The sequence below is a fragment of the Alosa alosa genome, chromosome 18 (genome assembly GCF_017589495.1).
Source record: "Alosa alosa isolate M-15738 ecotype Scorff River chromosome 18, AALO_Geno_1.1, whole genome shotgun sequence".
In the NCBI taxonomy this organism is placed as follows: Eukaryota; Metazoa; Chordata; class Actinopteri; order Clupeiformes; family Clupeidae; genus Alosa; species Alosa alosa.
This window is the reverse complement of record NC_063206.1, coordinates 572,265-590,487: the sequence shown is the minus strand read 5'-3', so window position 1 is coordinate 590,487 and position 18,223 is coordinate 572,265. Positions and strand designations below refer to the sequence as shown.

General features: G+C 39.5%; 1 protein-coding gene and 1 long non-coding RNA gene across 2 annotated transcripts in view; both read right to left on the bottom strand.

Moving 5' to 3' along the window:
- The window catches only part of LOC125311860, a 32,526-nt gene extending 30,728 nt beyond the window's left edge, over positions 1 to 1,798 (bottom strand). Inside the window, exons 1-2 of the mRNA XM_048270223.1 lie at positions 1,723 to 1,798; positions 1,428 to 1,454 (exon numbers count right to left, since the gene is read on the bottom strand). Coding sequence (XP_048126180.1) covers positions 1,428 to 1,454; positions 1,723 to 1,777 — 82 coding nt within the window. The 5' untranslated portion in view covers positions 1,778 to 1,798. The remainder of the gene's footprint in view (positions 1 to 1,427; positions 1,455 to 1,722) is intronic.
- Positions 1,799 to 9,446: 7,648 nt separating this feature from the next.
- LOC125311780 lies at positions 9,447 to 11,461 on the bottom strand. Its single transcript, XR_007196526.1, has 3 exons — positions 11,362 to 11,461; positions 10,199 to 10,349; positions 9,447 to 9,826 (listed from the first exon to the last, which is right to left on the bottom strand). It is a non-coding gene; the product is annotated as an uncharacterized LOC125311780 (long non-coding RNA).
- Between the last annotated feature and the right edge of the window lie 6,762 nt (positions 11,462 to 18,223).

The window sequence follows — 18,223 nt, the reverse complement described above, 5'->3', positions numbered from 1 at the left end:
CTGAGCCCACAAGCTAGCAAACATGACACGAGCTAAAAGGACATCTCCAAGTGTAAACGTTTGCCAATGGGTTGCATATTGTAGCCTACTCAAATGTCAGTAAACCAAGTAGGCCTTAATTAACTTACTTTCATAGCTTAGGCAGGTTAGCAACACTAGTTTGAGATGACAGATGCAAGTAAAGCAGATCATTAACGTTAGCCTTTTATTTATTGTCATAAAAACTGCAGAGGAGTGAACAAGTTATCTCTGGTGTCTGCAGAAGTGAGTGTGGCATCTGAGTCAATATTCTGCGCGAGGGGCTGTTGTGGTAGATGAAATTTCACGGGGAAACCATGATGATTGGTCAAATTTGCGAAAAAGTTGCAGTGTTTGGACAAAATTGCGAGGTCGCCCAGAATTCACGAGGATTTGCTGAATTTGCGTTAATTGTTGCGATCGCAACATCGCGAATTCCTGGAGGGACTGACTATCACTGCTGACTCATCTCATGCAGTTGGTCTCAAACATGAACTGATACTATGTAGTGTAGGTAGATTTGACAACACTCTTTCCCACAAGCGCTGAGATACAACCATGTTACTACCCTCATTATGGGCAATTCCATGGAAAATTGCATTTTTTGTAACATCCATAACGCCGATAAAATGTGATGGTATAGTATGATGTGAATGATTACATGAAATTTGAGCATTTGCTATTTTTGGCTGAAGAATGTAAATGAGAAAAAAAATCACAAAAAATGAAAGTTATCATTCATATCATACAAATGCCAAGGTATTTCACTGGCTTTATGGATGTGACAAAAAGTCAATTTTCCGTGGAATTGCCCTTATAACAGCACCCCCTAGTTTTTAAAGAAAACTTACACTAGTCTCCAATCTTGTGACTGTCTAGAGTTTTAAATGTGAATGACAGAAAGGTGAGATGACCTGATGTATGGGATTCTGAAGGAGAGCTAGAAGAAGTAACCTTTGATCACTGACTATAAAGTGACGTGCACTCAGCAGCTCTGCCTCAGTTAAAGGCGCAGTCATCAATTGTACGCGATTTCAAGCCCATAACATTTCTTGTCATTTTCAGCAAGATCTCCTCACGATCCGCTAGCTGTCCAGTGTGTAAACTGTAAAAAAAAAAGTCTCTCTGGACAGCCCAGGCTCTGAAAACTAAAAATAAACAAAGTGGGGGCAGCCAAACATAAATGAAACCTTGTGTGGATTTTATCTGGGAAACTAAAGGGAGGGGTGAGCTACCTCTCTAGCTTGTTTCATGTGGTCCTTGGTTAAAATATAATGTACATTCTGGACAAAAGCATGATTTTAAACATAAACAAACACAAATTCTTGTGCAATTGCTGACTGTGCCTTTAAATCAGTTAAAAGTTTCTGCTCTAAATGGGTCTTAGTATAAACACTGTCATCACTTACTTGATGAGATAGGAATCCTCAGATGTGCTGTCGGGGGGAAACACAATAGGAGACTGAAACCTTTCTAATGTTCACATGGAATTTATCAGAATTATTTATCACCATTTGTTTTAAGGAGTGTGTCTCTAATTTCTCCTGTTTGGATAACGTGACCTCCAAGACTGGGAAAAATCATCCGCTCAGTATATAATTCAGATTCACTTCCTTATAACACATAATTATGTCTGGTAAACATAACAGCAAAAACATACATTTGTCTTTTTCTACCATAACAACCAAGAGCTCTTCAACTTACCCAGCAGCATACAGAGGAGAACTCTCAACATCCTGGTTTTTCTGGAGTATTCCATCTGAGCTGGAGCTGAGCTGCTTTGCTGAAGGGTTCTGTGTGAGAAACTCTAATCCACTCTGTACCAAAGCATAACCCTTAAAGCGGAAACAGCCCTGTCCAAAGCATAACCCTTACAGAGGAAATGAACCTGTGGTTTTCCTCTGCGCCTTACATCAGTCCAGTTCCTCTTTTTCGTGACTGAGAGATGGACCTCATAGGTGGCTCATTATAGACTCAAGTTTGAAGTGGTGTCATGAGCAGCGAGACCGCAGCTCTAGTTTTGTCAAAGAGGTCTGTGGCTGTTAAACAGTAATGCAGTCCCTCCTGCAGTAGGCCTGGGGAAGTCCATGTTGGCCGCTAAGAGGCCACTGACCCTCAGTACGGGTCTCTCTCGGACTCTGTGTCTGTGTGGCTCCTGTGTCCAGGACTATGTGGGAGAGTAGCCAGTGGGCACTCTGACTGCAGTGAATAAACCTCCCTCCCAATAGTGAAGTGATGCACTCCAGTTCAGCTCCCACTACAGAGCCAGCTTTCCTTACCAGCCTGTCGATGTGGGGCGAATTGACAGTCTGGTAAGGAAAGCTGGCTCTGTAGTGGGAGCTGAACTGGAGTGCATCACTTCACTATCTGACAAAAGGACCCTGAACAAACTGATCAACATCTTGGACAATGAGTGTCACCCACTCCACAGCACTATTGTTAAGCAGAAGAGCCTGATCAGCTGGAGACTTCGCTCACTGCCTTGCACAACTGAAAGACTGAGAAAGTCATTTGTCCCCAGGGCCATTGAACTGTTCAATGCCTCACTTAAGGGAAGAGGAGAGATAGACTTCTCTGCATAGTCTGTCTGCCTTTTCACCCCCTCCATGTTTGGTACTGTCTGTCCACTAGCCACTTGTACCACTGTCTTTATGCCTCACTAACCCCCTTGTACCACTGTCTTTATGCCTCACCCCCCTCCATGCCACTGTGGCCACACATACATTTTCTTAAATAGTTAAATATATAGATATATAGACTTTCCTTTACTTTATTTCTGCATTGTTGCACTGTTGGACTTACTCATTTGCACTATCACCATGACCATTATCACCATTGCACTACCACCATGACACTCATTCACACAGAGCACCTTAGCATACCTTACTATGCACAGAGAATCACAGGCTCAGTCCCTGCCTCAGTCATTGCAAGCGCCTCTGATTTATTAATCACCACTATGTGGATACTGTTTTTAGAATTTATTTAGATTAAGTGTTAGTTAGTATAATTTGTATTTTTGTAATTTGTATTTTAGTATATGTTTTATATATTGCATTAAGTGTTAGTATAATTTGTATTTTAGTATATTTAGCATATTCTTTATCTTCTACTGTCCTTACTGCTTAGTTGTGTTTTTATATTATATACTTTAATTACTCTTTCTGCTGTTAAAGAATGTGTTTGTGTTGTATGTATGCTGCTGAGACCTTGAATTTCCCCTGGGGATCAATAAAGTATCTATCTTTATATCACTAACACCTTACGAGACGTGTTAGTGACAGACGCTAGCACCCATGCGGTTTGTATGTGTTGCTAGCATCCACGCTTCCCAGTCTGAGGTGCTACAATGCAAGTCACCCACAAAACACAAGAAGAAGAGTTATTTAGACATCACTAGCTAACGGTCTTAACACGAGAAGAAGAGTTATTTAGACATCACAAGCTAATGGTCTTAACATGAGAAGAAGAGTTATTTAGATATCACTAGCTAATGGTCTTAACACGAGAAGAGTTATTTAGACATCACTAGCTAATGGTGTTAACACGAGAAGAAGAGTTATTTAGACATCACTAACTAATAACACGAGAAAAAGAGTTATTTAGACATCACTAGCTAATTGTCTTAACACGAGAAGAGTTATTTAGACATCACTAGCTAACACGAGAAGAAGAGTTATTTAGACATCACTAGCTAATGGTCTTAACACGAGAGGAAGAGTTATTTAGACATCACTAGCTAACACGAGAAGAAGAGTTATTTAGACATCACTAGCTAACACGAGAAGAAGAGTTATTTAGACATCACTAGTTAATGGTCTTAACACGAGAAGAAGAGTTATTTAGACATCACTAGCTAATGGTGTTAACACGAGAAGAAGAGTTATTTAGACATCACTAGCTAACACGAGAAGAAGAGTTATTTAGACATCACTAGCTAACACGAGAAGAAGAGTTATTTAGACATCACTAGATAACACGAGAAGAGGAGTTATTTAGACATCTTAACACAAGAAGAAGAGTTATTTAGACATCACTAGTTAACACGAGAAGAAGAGTTATTTAGACATCACTAGCTAACGGTCTTAACAAGAGAAGAAGAGTTATTTAGACATCACTAGCTAATGGTCTTAACACGAGAAGAAGAGTTATTTAGACATCACTAGCTAACACGAGAAGAAGAGTTATTTAGACATCACCCCGCAAATGGAGAAGAACAGTTATTTAGACATCACTAGCTAATGGTCTTAACACGAGAAGAAAAGTTATTTAGACATCACTAGCTAACACGAGAAGAAGAGTTATTTAGACATCACTAGCAAATGGAGAAGAACAGTTATTTAGACATCACTAGCTAACACGAGAAGAAGAGTTATTTAGACATCACTAGCTAATGGAGAAGAAGAGTTATTTAGGCATCACTAGCTAACACGAGAAGAAGAGTTATTTAGACATCACTAGCAAATGGAGAAGAAGAGTTATTTAGACATCACTAGCTAATGGAGAAGAAGAGTTATTTAGACATCACTAGCAAATGGAGAAGAAGAGTTATTTAGACATCACTAGCTAACACGAGAAGAAGCTCGCTAACACGAGATCACTAGCTAACGGTCTTAACATGCAAACAGGCAGCTTCCCCAGCTGAGTCAGCTGTGCAGTTGGTGTTACAAAGTGAAAGAAGAAAGAAGAAGAAAGTCCCATGAGATCAAGAAACTAATAAAGAAGAAACCAATCTCTACAGAGAGAAAGATAGACTTGTGAAGAGACTCTACAGAGAGAAAGATAGACTTGTGAAGAGACTCTACAGAGAGAAAGATAGACTTGTGAAGAAACCATTCTCTACAGAGAGAAAGATAGACTTGTGAAGAGACTCTACAGAGAGAAAGATAGACTTGTGAAGAAACCATTCTCTACAGAGAGAAAGATAGACTTGTGAAGAAACCATTCTCTACAGAGAGAAAGATAGACTTGTGAAGAGACTCTACAGAGAGAAAGATAGACTTGTGAAGAAACCATTCTCTACAGAGAGAAAGATAGACTTGTGAAGAGACTCTACAGAGAGAAAGATAGACTTGTGAAGAGACTCTACAGAGAGAAAGATAGACTTGTGAAGAAACCATTCTCTAGAGAGAAAGATAGACTTGTGAAGAAACCATTCTCTACAGAGAGAAAGATAGACTTGTGAAGAAACCATTCTCTACAGAGAGAGAAAGATAGACTTGTGAAGAGACTCTACAGAGAAAGAGATAGAGAAAGATAGACTTGTGAAAGAGACTCTACAGAGAGAAAGATAGACTTGTGAAGAAACCATTCTCTACAGAGAGAAAGATAGACTTGTGAAGAGACTCTACAGAGAGAAAGATAGACTTGTGAAGAAACCAATCTCTACAGAGAGAAAGATAGACTTGTGAAGAGACTCTACAGAGAGAAATGAGCGATGAGCGGCTTGGAAGGTGAGAAATGAGCAGGTTGGAGGGTGAGAAATGAGTGATGAGCAGGTTGGAGGGTGAGAAATGAGTGATGAGCAGGTTGGAGGGTGAGAAATGAGTGATGAGCAGATTGGAGGGTGAGAAATGAGCATATTGGAGAGTGAGAAATGAGCAGGTTGGAGAGTGAGAAATGAGTGATGAGCAGGTTGGAGGGTGAGCTAGTTAAATGAGGATTTCTGGTCATGCACTGAGGATGGCATATCTAGACTGGTGGTATTGGAAAGATTATTTGAGTAAACTCTTACTTGTGTGTGAGTGTGTGTTTTTGTGTGTGTGTCGGGCGGGGGGGTGGAGATGCAGAGAGAGAGGGACAGAGAGAGGGAGGGATGGAGACACAGAGAGAGAGAGAGGGAACGTTTAGAATGTTACACAGAAACTTTCCTAATGGTTGTATAACTATAACTAAACTCTTACTGGTAAACTCTTACTGGTAAGATTATTTCCTCATGCATATCTGGTCCCTAGTGGTATCCTACTCTTATGGAAAGATTCTTAGAGTAAACTCTTACATGTAAAATGACTTCCTCATTCACAGAATGGGCAGTTCTTACAGTTACTCTCAGAGGCAAAGAAAACGCCTGTTTTTAGCCATGATGCTGTTTCCTGTTAATGACATGGATGCAATCCCTTTATGGGTTTCGGTGTGTGTGTGTGTGCGTGTGTTTGTGCACTTCTCTGAAGGCAAACTCACAGCCTTTTCTCTGAAGGCAAACTCACAGCCTTTTTATCCACACCTCCTCTGAAGGCAAACTCATGGCCTTTTTATCCACACCTTCTTAGCTGATCCTGCCCATGCGTCACCCAAAGGCTGCTGCACTGCCACTACAGGCCAGCGGGGGTGCTGAGGAGCGTTACAACACCCATAAGCACTGTATGTGTGAGAAGGGAAGAACTGTATACTGTAAGCAAAGATTGTTAAGGCGGAGCAAGATATTTCATCAGGAGCTACTTCCGGGAACCCGGATCGCACGAGGGGGGGTCAAAATCCCCCTTTATGCAGAGCAGAGGCAGCGAATGCTCCATTGAAGTCTATGGGCATAGCTCAGAATTTTACCACATATGCTAAGGTCTTGGTTCTATAGAGTTAAGAATGTGAATTTTGGGCACGTTTTCATGATCCTCAAACCCTTCTGAACGTTTCAGGTACATTTTTAGCATTTTTGAGCATTCCAGTCTGGAGAAAATCAACTTTATATCAGGTGTGCGCCGGTTATTTCTGCCACTGCTGTTGGCCGGTTGCAACGTACGCTTATCAATAAGTCATCGACACGCCTCTTTATGCAGACAGGATTCGATCCCCATTTCGCGCCCATAGACATGAACTACAACGAAGTATCTTGCTCCGCCTTAACAATCTTTGCTGTAAGTACTGTATGTGTTGTGAGAGAAGCACTCTTATTTGGCTTATTTGACTCTTATTTTTACAACCTTTTTTGTTGTATGTAAACACAACCTTTTTACAACCTTTTGTGTTATATGTAAATATCCAGTCCAAAACTAAAATTGGCAGAATGATTATTGTTGGATTTGAACCAAAATAGGGTAAATCTCACACCTCTAACCACTGTGCTACGGCACTTCTGGCACATAGGCCTAGTGAAATTGCAATCATTTTTAACACTTAAAGCCTCGGTTGCTAGGTAACGATAAACAAACTCAAACATCTTAATTCTTGATTTACAAGCTGACGGTTTTATGCGTTCACTAAACAAAGATTATGGAAATTAAACACTACTTTTCCATCCAAAAGCTTGTTGTAAAAAGCATAACTTGTTAGATTTTAAGACCTAGTGTAGGTTCGCTAGCGCTGTGCCTGCCTGTGCGCGCTGACCCCTGACCCCTCACCCCCGGCAAGATGCCCCGAAATGCCCCATGACACGTTGTGCTACTTCCGGTTTCGCACAGTGCCTTCCGGATACACACATACGTAAGCACGTACACACACACACATACATCCTTATGCACACACACACATACACATACTTATGATGTTGTTCTGTCCATTGGGAGCTTGCTATGGCTAGCTTTTGCGTTGGGCCTCTTACATCCTTCCCATCCATCTGTGAGCCGGTGCTGCACTTCGCTGTCTGGTCAAGGGGATTTCTCGGGACAGCAGCTGGAGCTACTCTGCGAAAAATCTGCCGAGGCCGCCAAGCTGTTTCTGACCTGTGAGGTGCCATGCCAACTGCCTGGAGTCTGGATTTAGCAGACTAACGTTAACGTTAACGTTGAAGAACTCTGCATTACGGACCAACAAACTGTCGCTGTCACCGAGTTGCTGATCTACAAGATCGCCCACGACTTCGGACTATATGCTTCCAGTGATGTCGAGACTAACAAGGCCTAACTGACTGCCAGTGAGTGTAAAGAACTTTGTTGGCGTTGCATCGGTTGTGGAGACACAGCTGTGCGCAGTTTCACGCGAGTCATCATTGCCCTTGGACATTTTCAGCCGGTTGGAAATTGGACTATTTTTATTTTTTATTTATTGTATTTATTAATTTGTTTGTTGTCTGTCTTGTATGTCTTGGTGTCACGGGTACGCTGGCGACTACGCCGCTCCGTCCGGCATCTTTTGCATTTGTTATTTATATGTGGAGCGCTTTGGGTTGCACTCTGTGCACGTTAAATGCGCTATACAAATAAAACTGACTTGACTTGACTTATGCACACACACACACATACATACTTATGCACACACATACTTATGCATTGCACGCACACACATACATACTTAAAGGGGTCATAGAATGCAAAACCGAGTTTACCTTGTCATAGATGAATAGTGATAGTTCAGTGGGTGAAATGGACATACAGAGAACTTCAAAACCCCATCGACACCTCCTTCCTATGCAAATCTCACAATTCGAAACTCCCGCCAGAAAACGGGCGAATCCAAACGAAGCTGCGAGTTTACGCAAACTCCGCAGGTGGTACCTTATTTGGCTCTGGCCTGTACATTTGTCACGCCTCAAAATTTACATACAGACCAGCCCACTGGTGCTCTGAGCCCAGGAACGTGAATGGAGAGCGAAGATGAGACAAACACTAGTTTAGCTGCCTGCTCGTTTACATCCACAGGAATTATAAAGCAGACAGTTCTTCAAGGATATCGAAAATGAGCCACGATTAAGAAATGCAGTGTTCCAGGCTGAAACTTAGGCTACAAAGAAAGCGGAGACTTTCCATAGTCTTCCCAAGGATTCAAAAGTTAGAGGGGCATGGATAATGTTTTTCTACCAGAAGATCCCTGCAAAGTTTGACACTCCGTTATTAATTTGCAAAACATTTCACCGAAGGCAGTTTTCAAAACCTTGGACAGTTTAAAGATGGATTTGCTAAGCTGCTGTTACTGAAACAAGGGGCTGTTTCGACCGCAAGGTCATCACAACCGCATGCTGTAAGTATTATTTTGTCGCTAAGCAGTTATGCTAACGTGTATCTAGCAAGTAGAATGTGTGATTTAGTTCATTGCCAAGGCTATTTAATTTTCCTGTGTGTCATTCGGATAAAACCTGTGTTGTCATGTTAACCTACATTTTACTATGCATGTTTGTCGATCTCTGACAGGTTATGTTCTCAGCAAGATAGCTAACTGAAGCGGAGTAACACGATAGTTTGATTGCTAAGCTGTAATATAACCCACATAAGTTATTGACGTCAGAAGTGGAAACAACTTCACCTTATCAATTCAAATGATATCTAGTCGATATGTTGAAAACTGTGTTGTCTAAGACAGCCAAGGAGAAACTATGTACAGACTTGCCAAACAATTTGTAAGTTTAATAAAAATATACTTTTTTATTACAAACAACAAATCAAAATGTGCAACAGTATAGGCACTAAAAATAACTTATCGATTCACACACAACAGGCTGTCTTAGACCTGATGCTACTGGTGTCAAAATAAATCATCAGTACTGTAAACAAAGCACAATGTTCAGGGCCATACAATTTGTTTATTGTACAGTATACAGCCTACAATGCACTGTATTACAGTATCCAATATAAGTCCTCTTTCTTGTCCTCTTCGAGATCATCAAAGACCCTCTTCCTGATTGGGATGCCGTCCAGCGGATTCCTGTGCCCCAAGACTTGTGTGCTCAGCTTGACAGACCTTCCATGGAGGATGCTGTTGCTGAACATAAGTCACGGTTCAGTCGACAAGGGGTCTGAATCCAACGTACTGCCCTGAAGTATCCGGAAGCTCCCTCCATATGCGTAGCACCACACACGAGGGGATCATGACACAGACGCTTCTTCTAAGGAAACCCAAGCATCTGCTCACAAAAGACCTGTAGGCCAAGTCACTTCATTGCCTGCAACGAGAACAGGGTGGAAAAGCACATTTTTTTACTAGATAGATAGATAGATAGATAGATACTTTATTGATCCCCAGGGGAAATTCAAGGTCTCAGCAGCATACATACAACACATTCTTTAACAGCAGAAGAGTAATTAAAGTATATAATATAAAAACACAACTAAGCAGTAAGGACAGTAGAAGATAAAACATTTTTTACATTAGAGTATCACTGGACGATTGTTGAAAAAAAAAAATAGTTTGTCATTTTGTGGTGTTGATCAAACTGTGTTTTTGCAATATGCTGAACCAATAATGAATGTGTATTGGTTAAAAATATTTTATTTATATACTGTAACTGCTAACACTTGTATCAGATTGTCCTCACCTTTCCATCCCTCTGATTCTCAAACGGCCATGGTCAGCTCTGTAAATATTCATTGCATTTTGCAGAGAATAAATATAGAGGCACAACGGATCGAGGCCATTATGGTCATTCAGGTCAGCTCCTCAGGAACCTGGGCCATTCTTTTCATAACCTGTAAAAACAAACATAATTTCCCTGCTGTCATTTCGTAATTTTGAATGAGCAGGAAGCACACAGTAGCTTAAGTAAATGTCTCCAGTTTTAGTTACCAGAGTTATAAGATCACATATTAGGCTACTACATGGAAAGAAGGTAATAATCTCAATCAGATGTCAGCAGGATAGTTACAAGATTACATTAGACCTACTGACTGTACCTACTGTATTTTAAACAGTGATATTTATAGGATTTCTTATCATTGTACTCTACTCCAGGTACGTAAATTGCCCCTTGGGGATAAATAAAAGTGTTTGAATTGACACAAACGAGAGTAGGCCTAGTAATATTTTCGTTGACCTCGTTTCACTTCAGCCATAGGCTACAAACTGCACAGAGCTCCTGCCCAGCTAACTGGACGTCCCGTTGTAAGATCATACATTACTACATGGAAAGAAGGTAAAAATCCCGATAATCAGATGACTTAATCAGCAGGATAGCAGTTACACGAGTACATTAGACCTACTGACACAAACGTAATATTTTCATTGACGCGAGCAGTAGGCTACTCGTTTCACTTCAGCCATATAGCCTACAAACTGCACAGAGCTCCTGCCCAGCTAACTGGACGTCCTGTTGTAAGATCGCATATTACCACTACAATAATGTATGTAACTCCTAATCAGATGACCTATTCAGCAGGAGATTATACTTAACTGACTAAAACAAGTAGCAGCTACTTTCTTTGCAAGCAGTACTCCTTTCACTACAGCATAGCCTGAACTGCCCACGACTGGCTACGAACTTTTCAGCTAGCTTCTAACTGGACATCTTGACAAATATTGCACAAGGGTACAAGTTGTAAAACATTTGTTTGTGCAAATTAACTTATGTTGCTTACAATGCTAAAAACGAACCTAATACAATGTTTAGCTTAGTCTACGACACTAACATGCGAGTATTGCACTAGTATTACAGCTAGCTAACTGGGCTACGTGTGGCAAACTCAAGTAAATGACAAAACTTACCACTCTGAAGTAGTCATTTCCAATCTATGGGCGACTGGTTGCTGCTCTATTTTAGATTCTTCCTCTGATTCAGGGTCAAATATGCTATTCAACAGTAGTGTGAAACTAGCGACAGTAAAGAAAATTCCAATATGGCCGCCATTCGCGAATCATTCAAAATAAAGTCAGAATGATAGTCATTACTTTTCAATGAAAAGTAATGAATATGTTTAAAAAATATTAATTTAAAACTGTATTGTGTTACCAAAGGGAAAGTAAATTTAGAAAATAATTAAATAAGACATTTAAATCGAAAATACACATTAGAATGCTATATTTTTTCAACGTCAATATAATTAAACTGTGTGGATGTGAAAACAATAAGTTGTGCATATGTAAAAGGGGGGTGAAATGGAATCCTTATAACATGTACTTTCAGAATATATATAGATATTTATACCAAGTTCGCCTTTGTAGGTACCCAGGCCATACTAAGTGTGTACCGAAGTCATATACTATGTCTACCATTGACATACACTGTTGAACTTCAAATTGTGTGGCTGTGAAAACAATAAGTTGTGCATATGTAAAAGGGGGTGAAATGGAATCCTTATAACATGTACTTTCAGAATATATATAGATATTTATACCAAGTTCGCCTTTGTAGGTACCAGGCCATACTAACTCTGTACCGAGTCATATACTTTAGGCCTGTCATTGACATACACTGTTGAACTTCAAATTGTGTGGCTGTGAAAACAATAAGTTGTGCATATGTAAAAGGGGTCAAATGAAATCATTATAACATTTACTTTCAGAATATATATAGGGGTGTGCCAGGCCATAATGGAATAGGCCTGTCATTGGCACACTGTTGAACTTCAAATTGTGTGGCTGTGAAAACAATAAGTTGTGCATATGTAAAAGTGGGGTGAAATGAAACATTATAACATGTACTTTCAGAATATATATAGATATTTATACCAAGTGCCAGCCCATATATATCAGATATTATGTCTGCCATTGACATACACTGTTGAACTTCAAATTGTGTGGCTGTGAAAACAATAAGTTGTGCATATGTAAAAGGGGGGTGAAATGGAATCCTTATAACATGTACTTTCAGAATATATATAGATATTTATACCAAGTTCGCCTTTGTAGGTACCAGGCCATACTAAGTGTAAACCGAGTCATATACTTTAGGCCTGTCATTGACATACACTGTTGAACTTCAAATTGTGTGGCTGTGAAAACAATAAGTTGTGCATATGTAAAAGTGGGGTCAAATGAAATCATTATAACATGTACTTTCAGAATATTTATAGATATGTATATATAAGTTCATTGACATACACTTTGTCAAATTGTGTGGCTGTACCAGGCCATACAAACTCTGTACTGTCATTGACTGTTCATATACTATGTCAGAATATATTGACATACACTGTTGAACTTCAAATTGTGTGGCTGTGAAAACAATAAGTTGTGCATATGTAAAGGGGTGAAATGAAATCATTATAACATGTACTTTCAGAATATATATAGATGTATATACCAAATATATACTTTGTAGATACCAAACCAGGCCATACTAAGTGTGTACCGAGTCATATACTATGTCTGCCATTGACATACACTGTTGAACTTCAAATTGTGTGGCTGTGAAAACAATAAGTTGTGCATATCTATAAGTGGGGAGAAATGGAATCCTTTATAACACGCATTTTCAGAATATATATAGATATTTATACCAAGTTAGCCTTTTTGTGAGTGCCAGCCCATACTAAGTGTGTACCGAGTCATGTGGCCTGGTACCTACAAAGGCGAACTTGGTATAAATATCTATATATATTCTGAAAGTACATGTTATAAGGATTCCATTTCACCCCCCTTTTACATATGCACAACTTATTGTTTTCACAGCCACACAATTTGAATTCAACAGTGTATGTCAATGGTAGACATAGTATATGACTTGGTACAGAGGTAGTATGGTCTGGTACTCACAAAGGCTTAATTTGGTATAAACATCTATATGTATTCTGAAAGTACATGTTATAATGATTTCATTTCACCCAACTTTTACATATGCACAACTTATTGTTTTCACAGCCACACAATTTGAAGTTCAACAGTGTATGTCAATGACAGGCCTAAAGTATATGACTCGGTACAGAGTTAGTATGGTCTGGTACCTACAAAGGCTTAACTTGGTATAAATATCTATATGTATTCTGAAAGTACATGTTATAATGATTTCATTTCACCCCCACTTTTACATATGCACAACTTATTGTTTTCACAGCCACACAATTTGAAGTTCAACAGTGTATGTCAATGGCAGACATAGTATATGACTTGATACAGAGTTAGTATGGCCTTGTACCTACAAAGGTGAATTTGGTATAGATATCTTTATATATTCTGAAAGTACATGTTATAAGGATTTAATTTCACTCCCTTTTTTTACATATGCACAACTTATTGTTTTCACAGCCACACAATTTGAAGTTCAACAGTGTGTGTCAATAGAAGGCCTAGTGACTTGGTATTGCCTGGTACTACAAAGGCTTAACTTGGTATAAATATCTATGTGTATTCTGAAAGTATATGTTATAAGGAGTCCATTTTTACCCCTTTTAAATATGCACAACTTATTGTTTCCATAGCCACACAATTTAAAGTTCAATAGTATTGTGTATAGTATGACAGGCCTAGGGTAGGCTATATGAGTCCTGTGATAGAGTTAGTATGGCATATACCTATAAAGACTTAATTTGGCATAAATATCTATTCTGAAAGTACAAGGAGTCCATTTTAGCCTACCACCCTAAGTTTGAACTAAGTGTTATTTGATAATAGTGTTATTTTAGGTCTTGTTAATGAAAAAGGTAATCCTTCCACAATTATATTAATGCAAAGTATAATTGTATAAAAACATTAACTTTAAATCGATGTATAGTACATTATTATAAAACATTAACTTTAAATCGATGTATAGTACATTATTATAAATCGATGTATAGTACATTATTATAGTACATTATTATAAATCGATGTATAGTACATTATTATAAATCGATGTATAGTACATTATTATAAAACATTAACTTTAAATCGATGTATAGTACATTATTATAAAACATTAACTTTAAATCGATGTATAGTACATTATTATAAATCGATGTATAGTACATTATTATAAAACATTAACTTTAAATCGATGTATAGTACATTATTATAAATCGATGTATAGTACATTATTATAAAACATTAACTTTAAATCGATGTATAGTACATTATTATAAAACATTAACTTTTATGTAATACATTATTATAAATCGATGTATAGTACATTATTATAAAACATTAACTTTAAATCGATGTATAGTACATTATTATAAATCGATGTATAGTACATTATTATAAAACATTATTATAAATCGATGTATAGTACATTATTATCCCCTTTTTCTATGTTTGTTTTTGTTCCCCTCTCTTTTGATAGTAGCCTACATCAGGAGATGGAGACGTTTGTCCAGAGAATGTCCTTAGACGGGCTCTGGTTTGTCTTGCCTTGCATTGAGAAAGGTGTTGCGTGAGATCACTTCCGTTCAATTTCAAGGATGTTAGCAAGACAATTCTGCTACAATTATTTGCACATGCATTTACATAGGCTAAGTTTCAGCAACATGTTTACATTTCGTGTAAACCTTTGAAAAATACTCTGAAAACCTACTTTAACCTACTTTATCTGATCGTTCGTCTGTACCTTTATTTTGACGCCGCCATATTGCCCGCTAGTGTCGCTGAGATTGTGTAAACTTACTGTCGCTAGCTCCACGGAACTCTATTCAACAACCTATGTCTTCTTCTTCTTCTTCGTTCGGTTAATGGCGGGTCATATCTTTCGTTATATACCGCCACCTACTGAGGTACTGAGGAATATATATACCAATACCACATCTGCCACTAGGATCTTTAGAACCATCAGTGAATATTCTTAGATACCCATAATAGTTGTTCATATAATTTAGACAGTCATCAGTGAAGCTTTGTTTGGTAGGATGTTCATGCTTTTCTGTTAATAAATCAACATTAACTTTTGGATCAGGAAGTAGCCATGGGGGAATGCAGATTAATGCTAATGCTGGGCCATACTTGAGGTCTCTTAAACTATAGTCATTGACTAAACTGTTAATGCTCCAACCAAATCCACAGGACTTCTTTGAGTATTCCCAGCAATCATCTAGTACAGACATAGAAGGGTTGTTGAAACTTCCCTTTAACCTGACCCAGTAAGTCAAACATAATTGATCAAATCTTAAATGAATAGGGGCTTCCTTAGCTTCTACTAATAAAGCACTAGTAGGGGTTGATTTAAATGCGCCTAAGGCAAGTCTTAAGGCCTTATATTGTATTCTCTCAATTTTCATGAGAGAACTCTTACATGCGGAACTGTATACTATGCTGCCATAATCAATAGATGATCTTATCAGTGCTTTATACATGTTAATCAAGGACTGTCTGTCAGCTCCCCAATTATGCCCACTAACCATCCTCATAAGATTAATTACCTTTTTACATTTTGTTTCAATATACTCAATGTGATTTTTCCATATAAGTTTGGAATCCAACCATACTCCCAAGTATTTAAATGTTTCACTTATCTCCAGTTGCTGATTATATAGTAGATATTTATGGTATTCATGAATTTTCTTCCTAGTAAAATACATCACCTGTGATTTTTGAACAGAAAATGTAAAGCCCCAGTCAACTCCCCATTGTTCAAGACTGTTAATATCCTTTCTCCTGTTAATATCCTTTCCCCTTCTCCAAATGACAGCATCATCTGCATATAGTAGACCATCATAGTTATCCCCCAGATTCTCATAAATATCATTAATCATTATGTTGAACAGAATGAGACTGATAGCACTTCCCTGAGGAATACCATTTTCGACAATGCATTCTGCAGATACTGCATCACCAACTTTGACTCTAATGGAGCGTTGAGAAAGAAAATCAAGTATGTAATTATACATTTTCCCATTAATACCTAGCTTTTTTAACTTAATCAATAGACCTTCTCTCCACATTGTGTCATAGGCTTTTTCAATATCCAAAAAGACTGCAATCATTACTTCTTTCATAATTAGTGCTTTTTCAATTTCATTACATAGCTTAACCAAAGCATCCATGGTAGACTTGCACCTCCTAAATCCTGTTTGATATCCCTTTAGAGGGTTGATATATTCTAAGAAATAATTTAATCTCACTACTATGAGTTTTTCCATCAATTTACCCAAATGTGAAGTGAGTGCAATAGGCCTATAATTTCCTGGGCTAGTTGCATCTTTACCTGGTTTAGGGAATGGTAGAATTGTTGCCCCTTTCCAAATGGTTGGTAAATTATCATGTTTCAAAGCTGCCACCATCATACCTGTGCCGAAGAAAACTGCTCCATCCTGCTTCAATGACTACCGCCCTGTGGCACTGACACCCATCATCATGAAGTGCTTTGAGCGGCTTGTCATGTCACATATCAAAGCCATTCTCCCCCCCACCCTGGACCCCTTCCAGTTTGCATACCGAGCCAAGCGGTCTACAGAGGATGCAATCTGCTCTGCCCTCCACCCAGCCCTCACCCACCTGGAAAAAAGAGACTCATATGTGAGATTGCTGTTTATAGACTTCAGTTCTGCATTCAACACCATAATACCACAACAACTCATCTGCAAACTTGACAAACTGGGACTCAGTACCTACCTCTGCAACTGGCTACTGGACTTCCTCTGTCAGAGGCCCCAAGTAGTGCGTGTTGGCAACAATACCTCAAGCAGCATCACACTGAGCACAGGGGGGCCCCAAGGCTGCGTGCTCAGTCCGCTGCTCTTCACCCTGCTGACGATGACTGCACTGCAACCTACAGCAACAATCACATAGTGAAATTTGCTGACGACACAACTCTGGTGGGTCTCATCACCAAGGGCGGCGAGACTCAATACAGGTTGGAGGGTCGACCATCTGACCACGTGGTGCAGGGACAACAACCTCCTGCTGAACGCCAGCAAGACCAAAGAGATTGTTGTTGACTTCCGAGAGGTCACACCCAACACCTGCCACTGACCATCGACGGTGCTGTGGTGGAGAGAGCGCGAGCAGCACCAAATTCCTGGGGGGTGCACATCAGTGAAGACCTCCTGGACCACCAACACTGCATCACTGGCGAAGAGAGCTCAAGCCGCCTGTACTTCCTGCGGAAACTCAGGCGAGCAAGTGCTCCACCAGCCATCATGACCACATTCTACCGGAGGCACCATTGAGAGCATCCTCTCCAGCTGTATCGCTGTGTGGGGCTGAAGCTGCACTGAATACAACAGGAAAGCCCTGCAGCGCATAGTGAACACAGCTGGAAGGATCATTGGTGCTTCACCCCCTCCCTGAAGGACATTTACACCACCCACCTCACCCCAAGAAGGCGACAAAAAAATTGTGAGTGATGCAAGTCACCCCGCCACAATCTGTTTGATCTACTGCCCTCTGGGAAGAGGTACAGAAGCCTGCGCCCCGCAAGACTACCAGACTCACCAACAGCTTCATACACCAAGCTGTAAGGATGCTGAACTCTCTCCTCCTCTCCCCTCCACCCTCAGCTACATAACATCCTGGACATTGGACCCAAAATGGTCGCCTGCACTACTCCACTTGCACACTTGTACACTTTACAACTGGTGTTGTTGTCCTGAAACACAACACTTCTGCTGCTCTTACATAACTTGTAACCACTATGCCACTTTCTTCTTACTTAGGTCAAACAGAACTACCCAAGCCTTTTATTGGCCTGAATTTGCACTAGTATTTTATTGACTGTCTATGC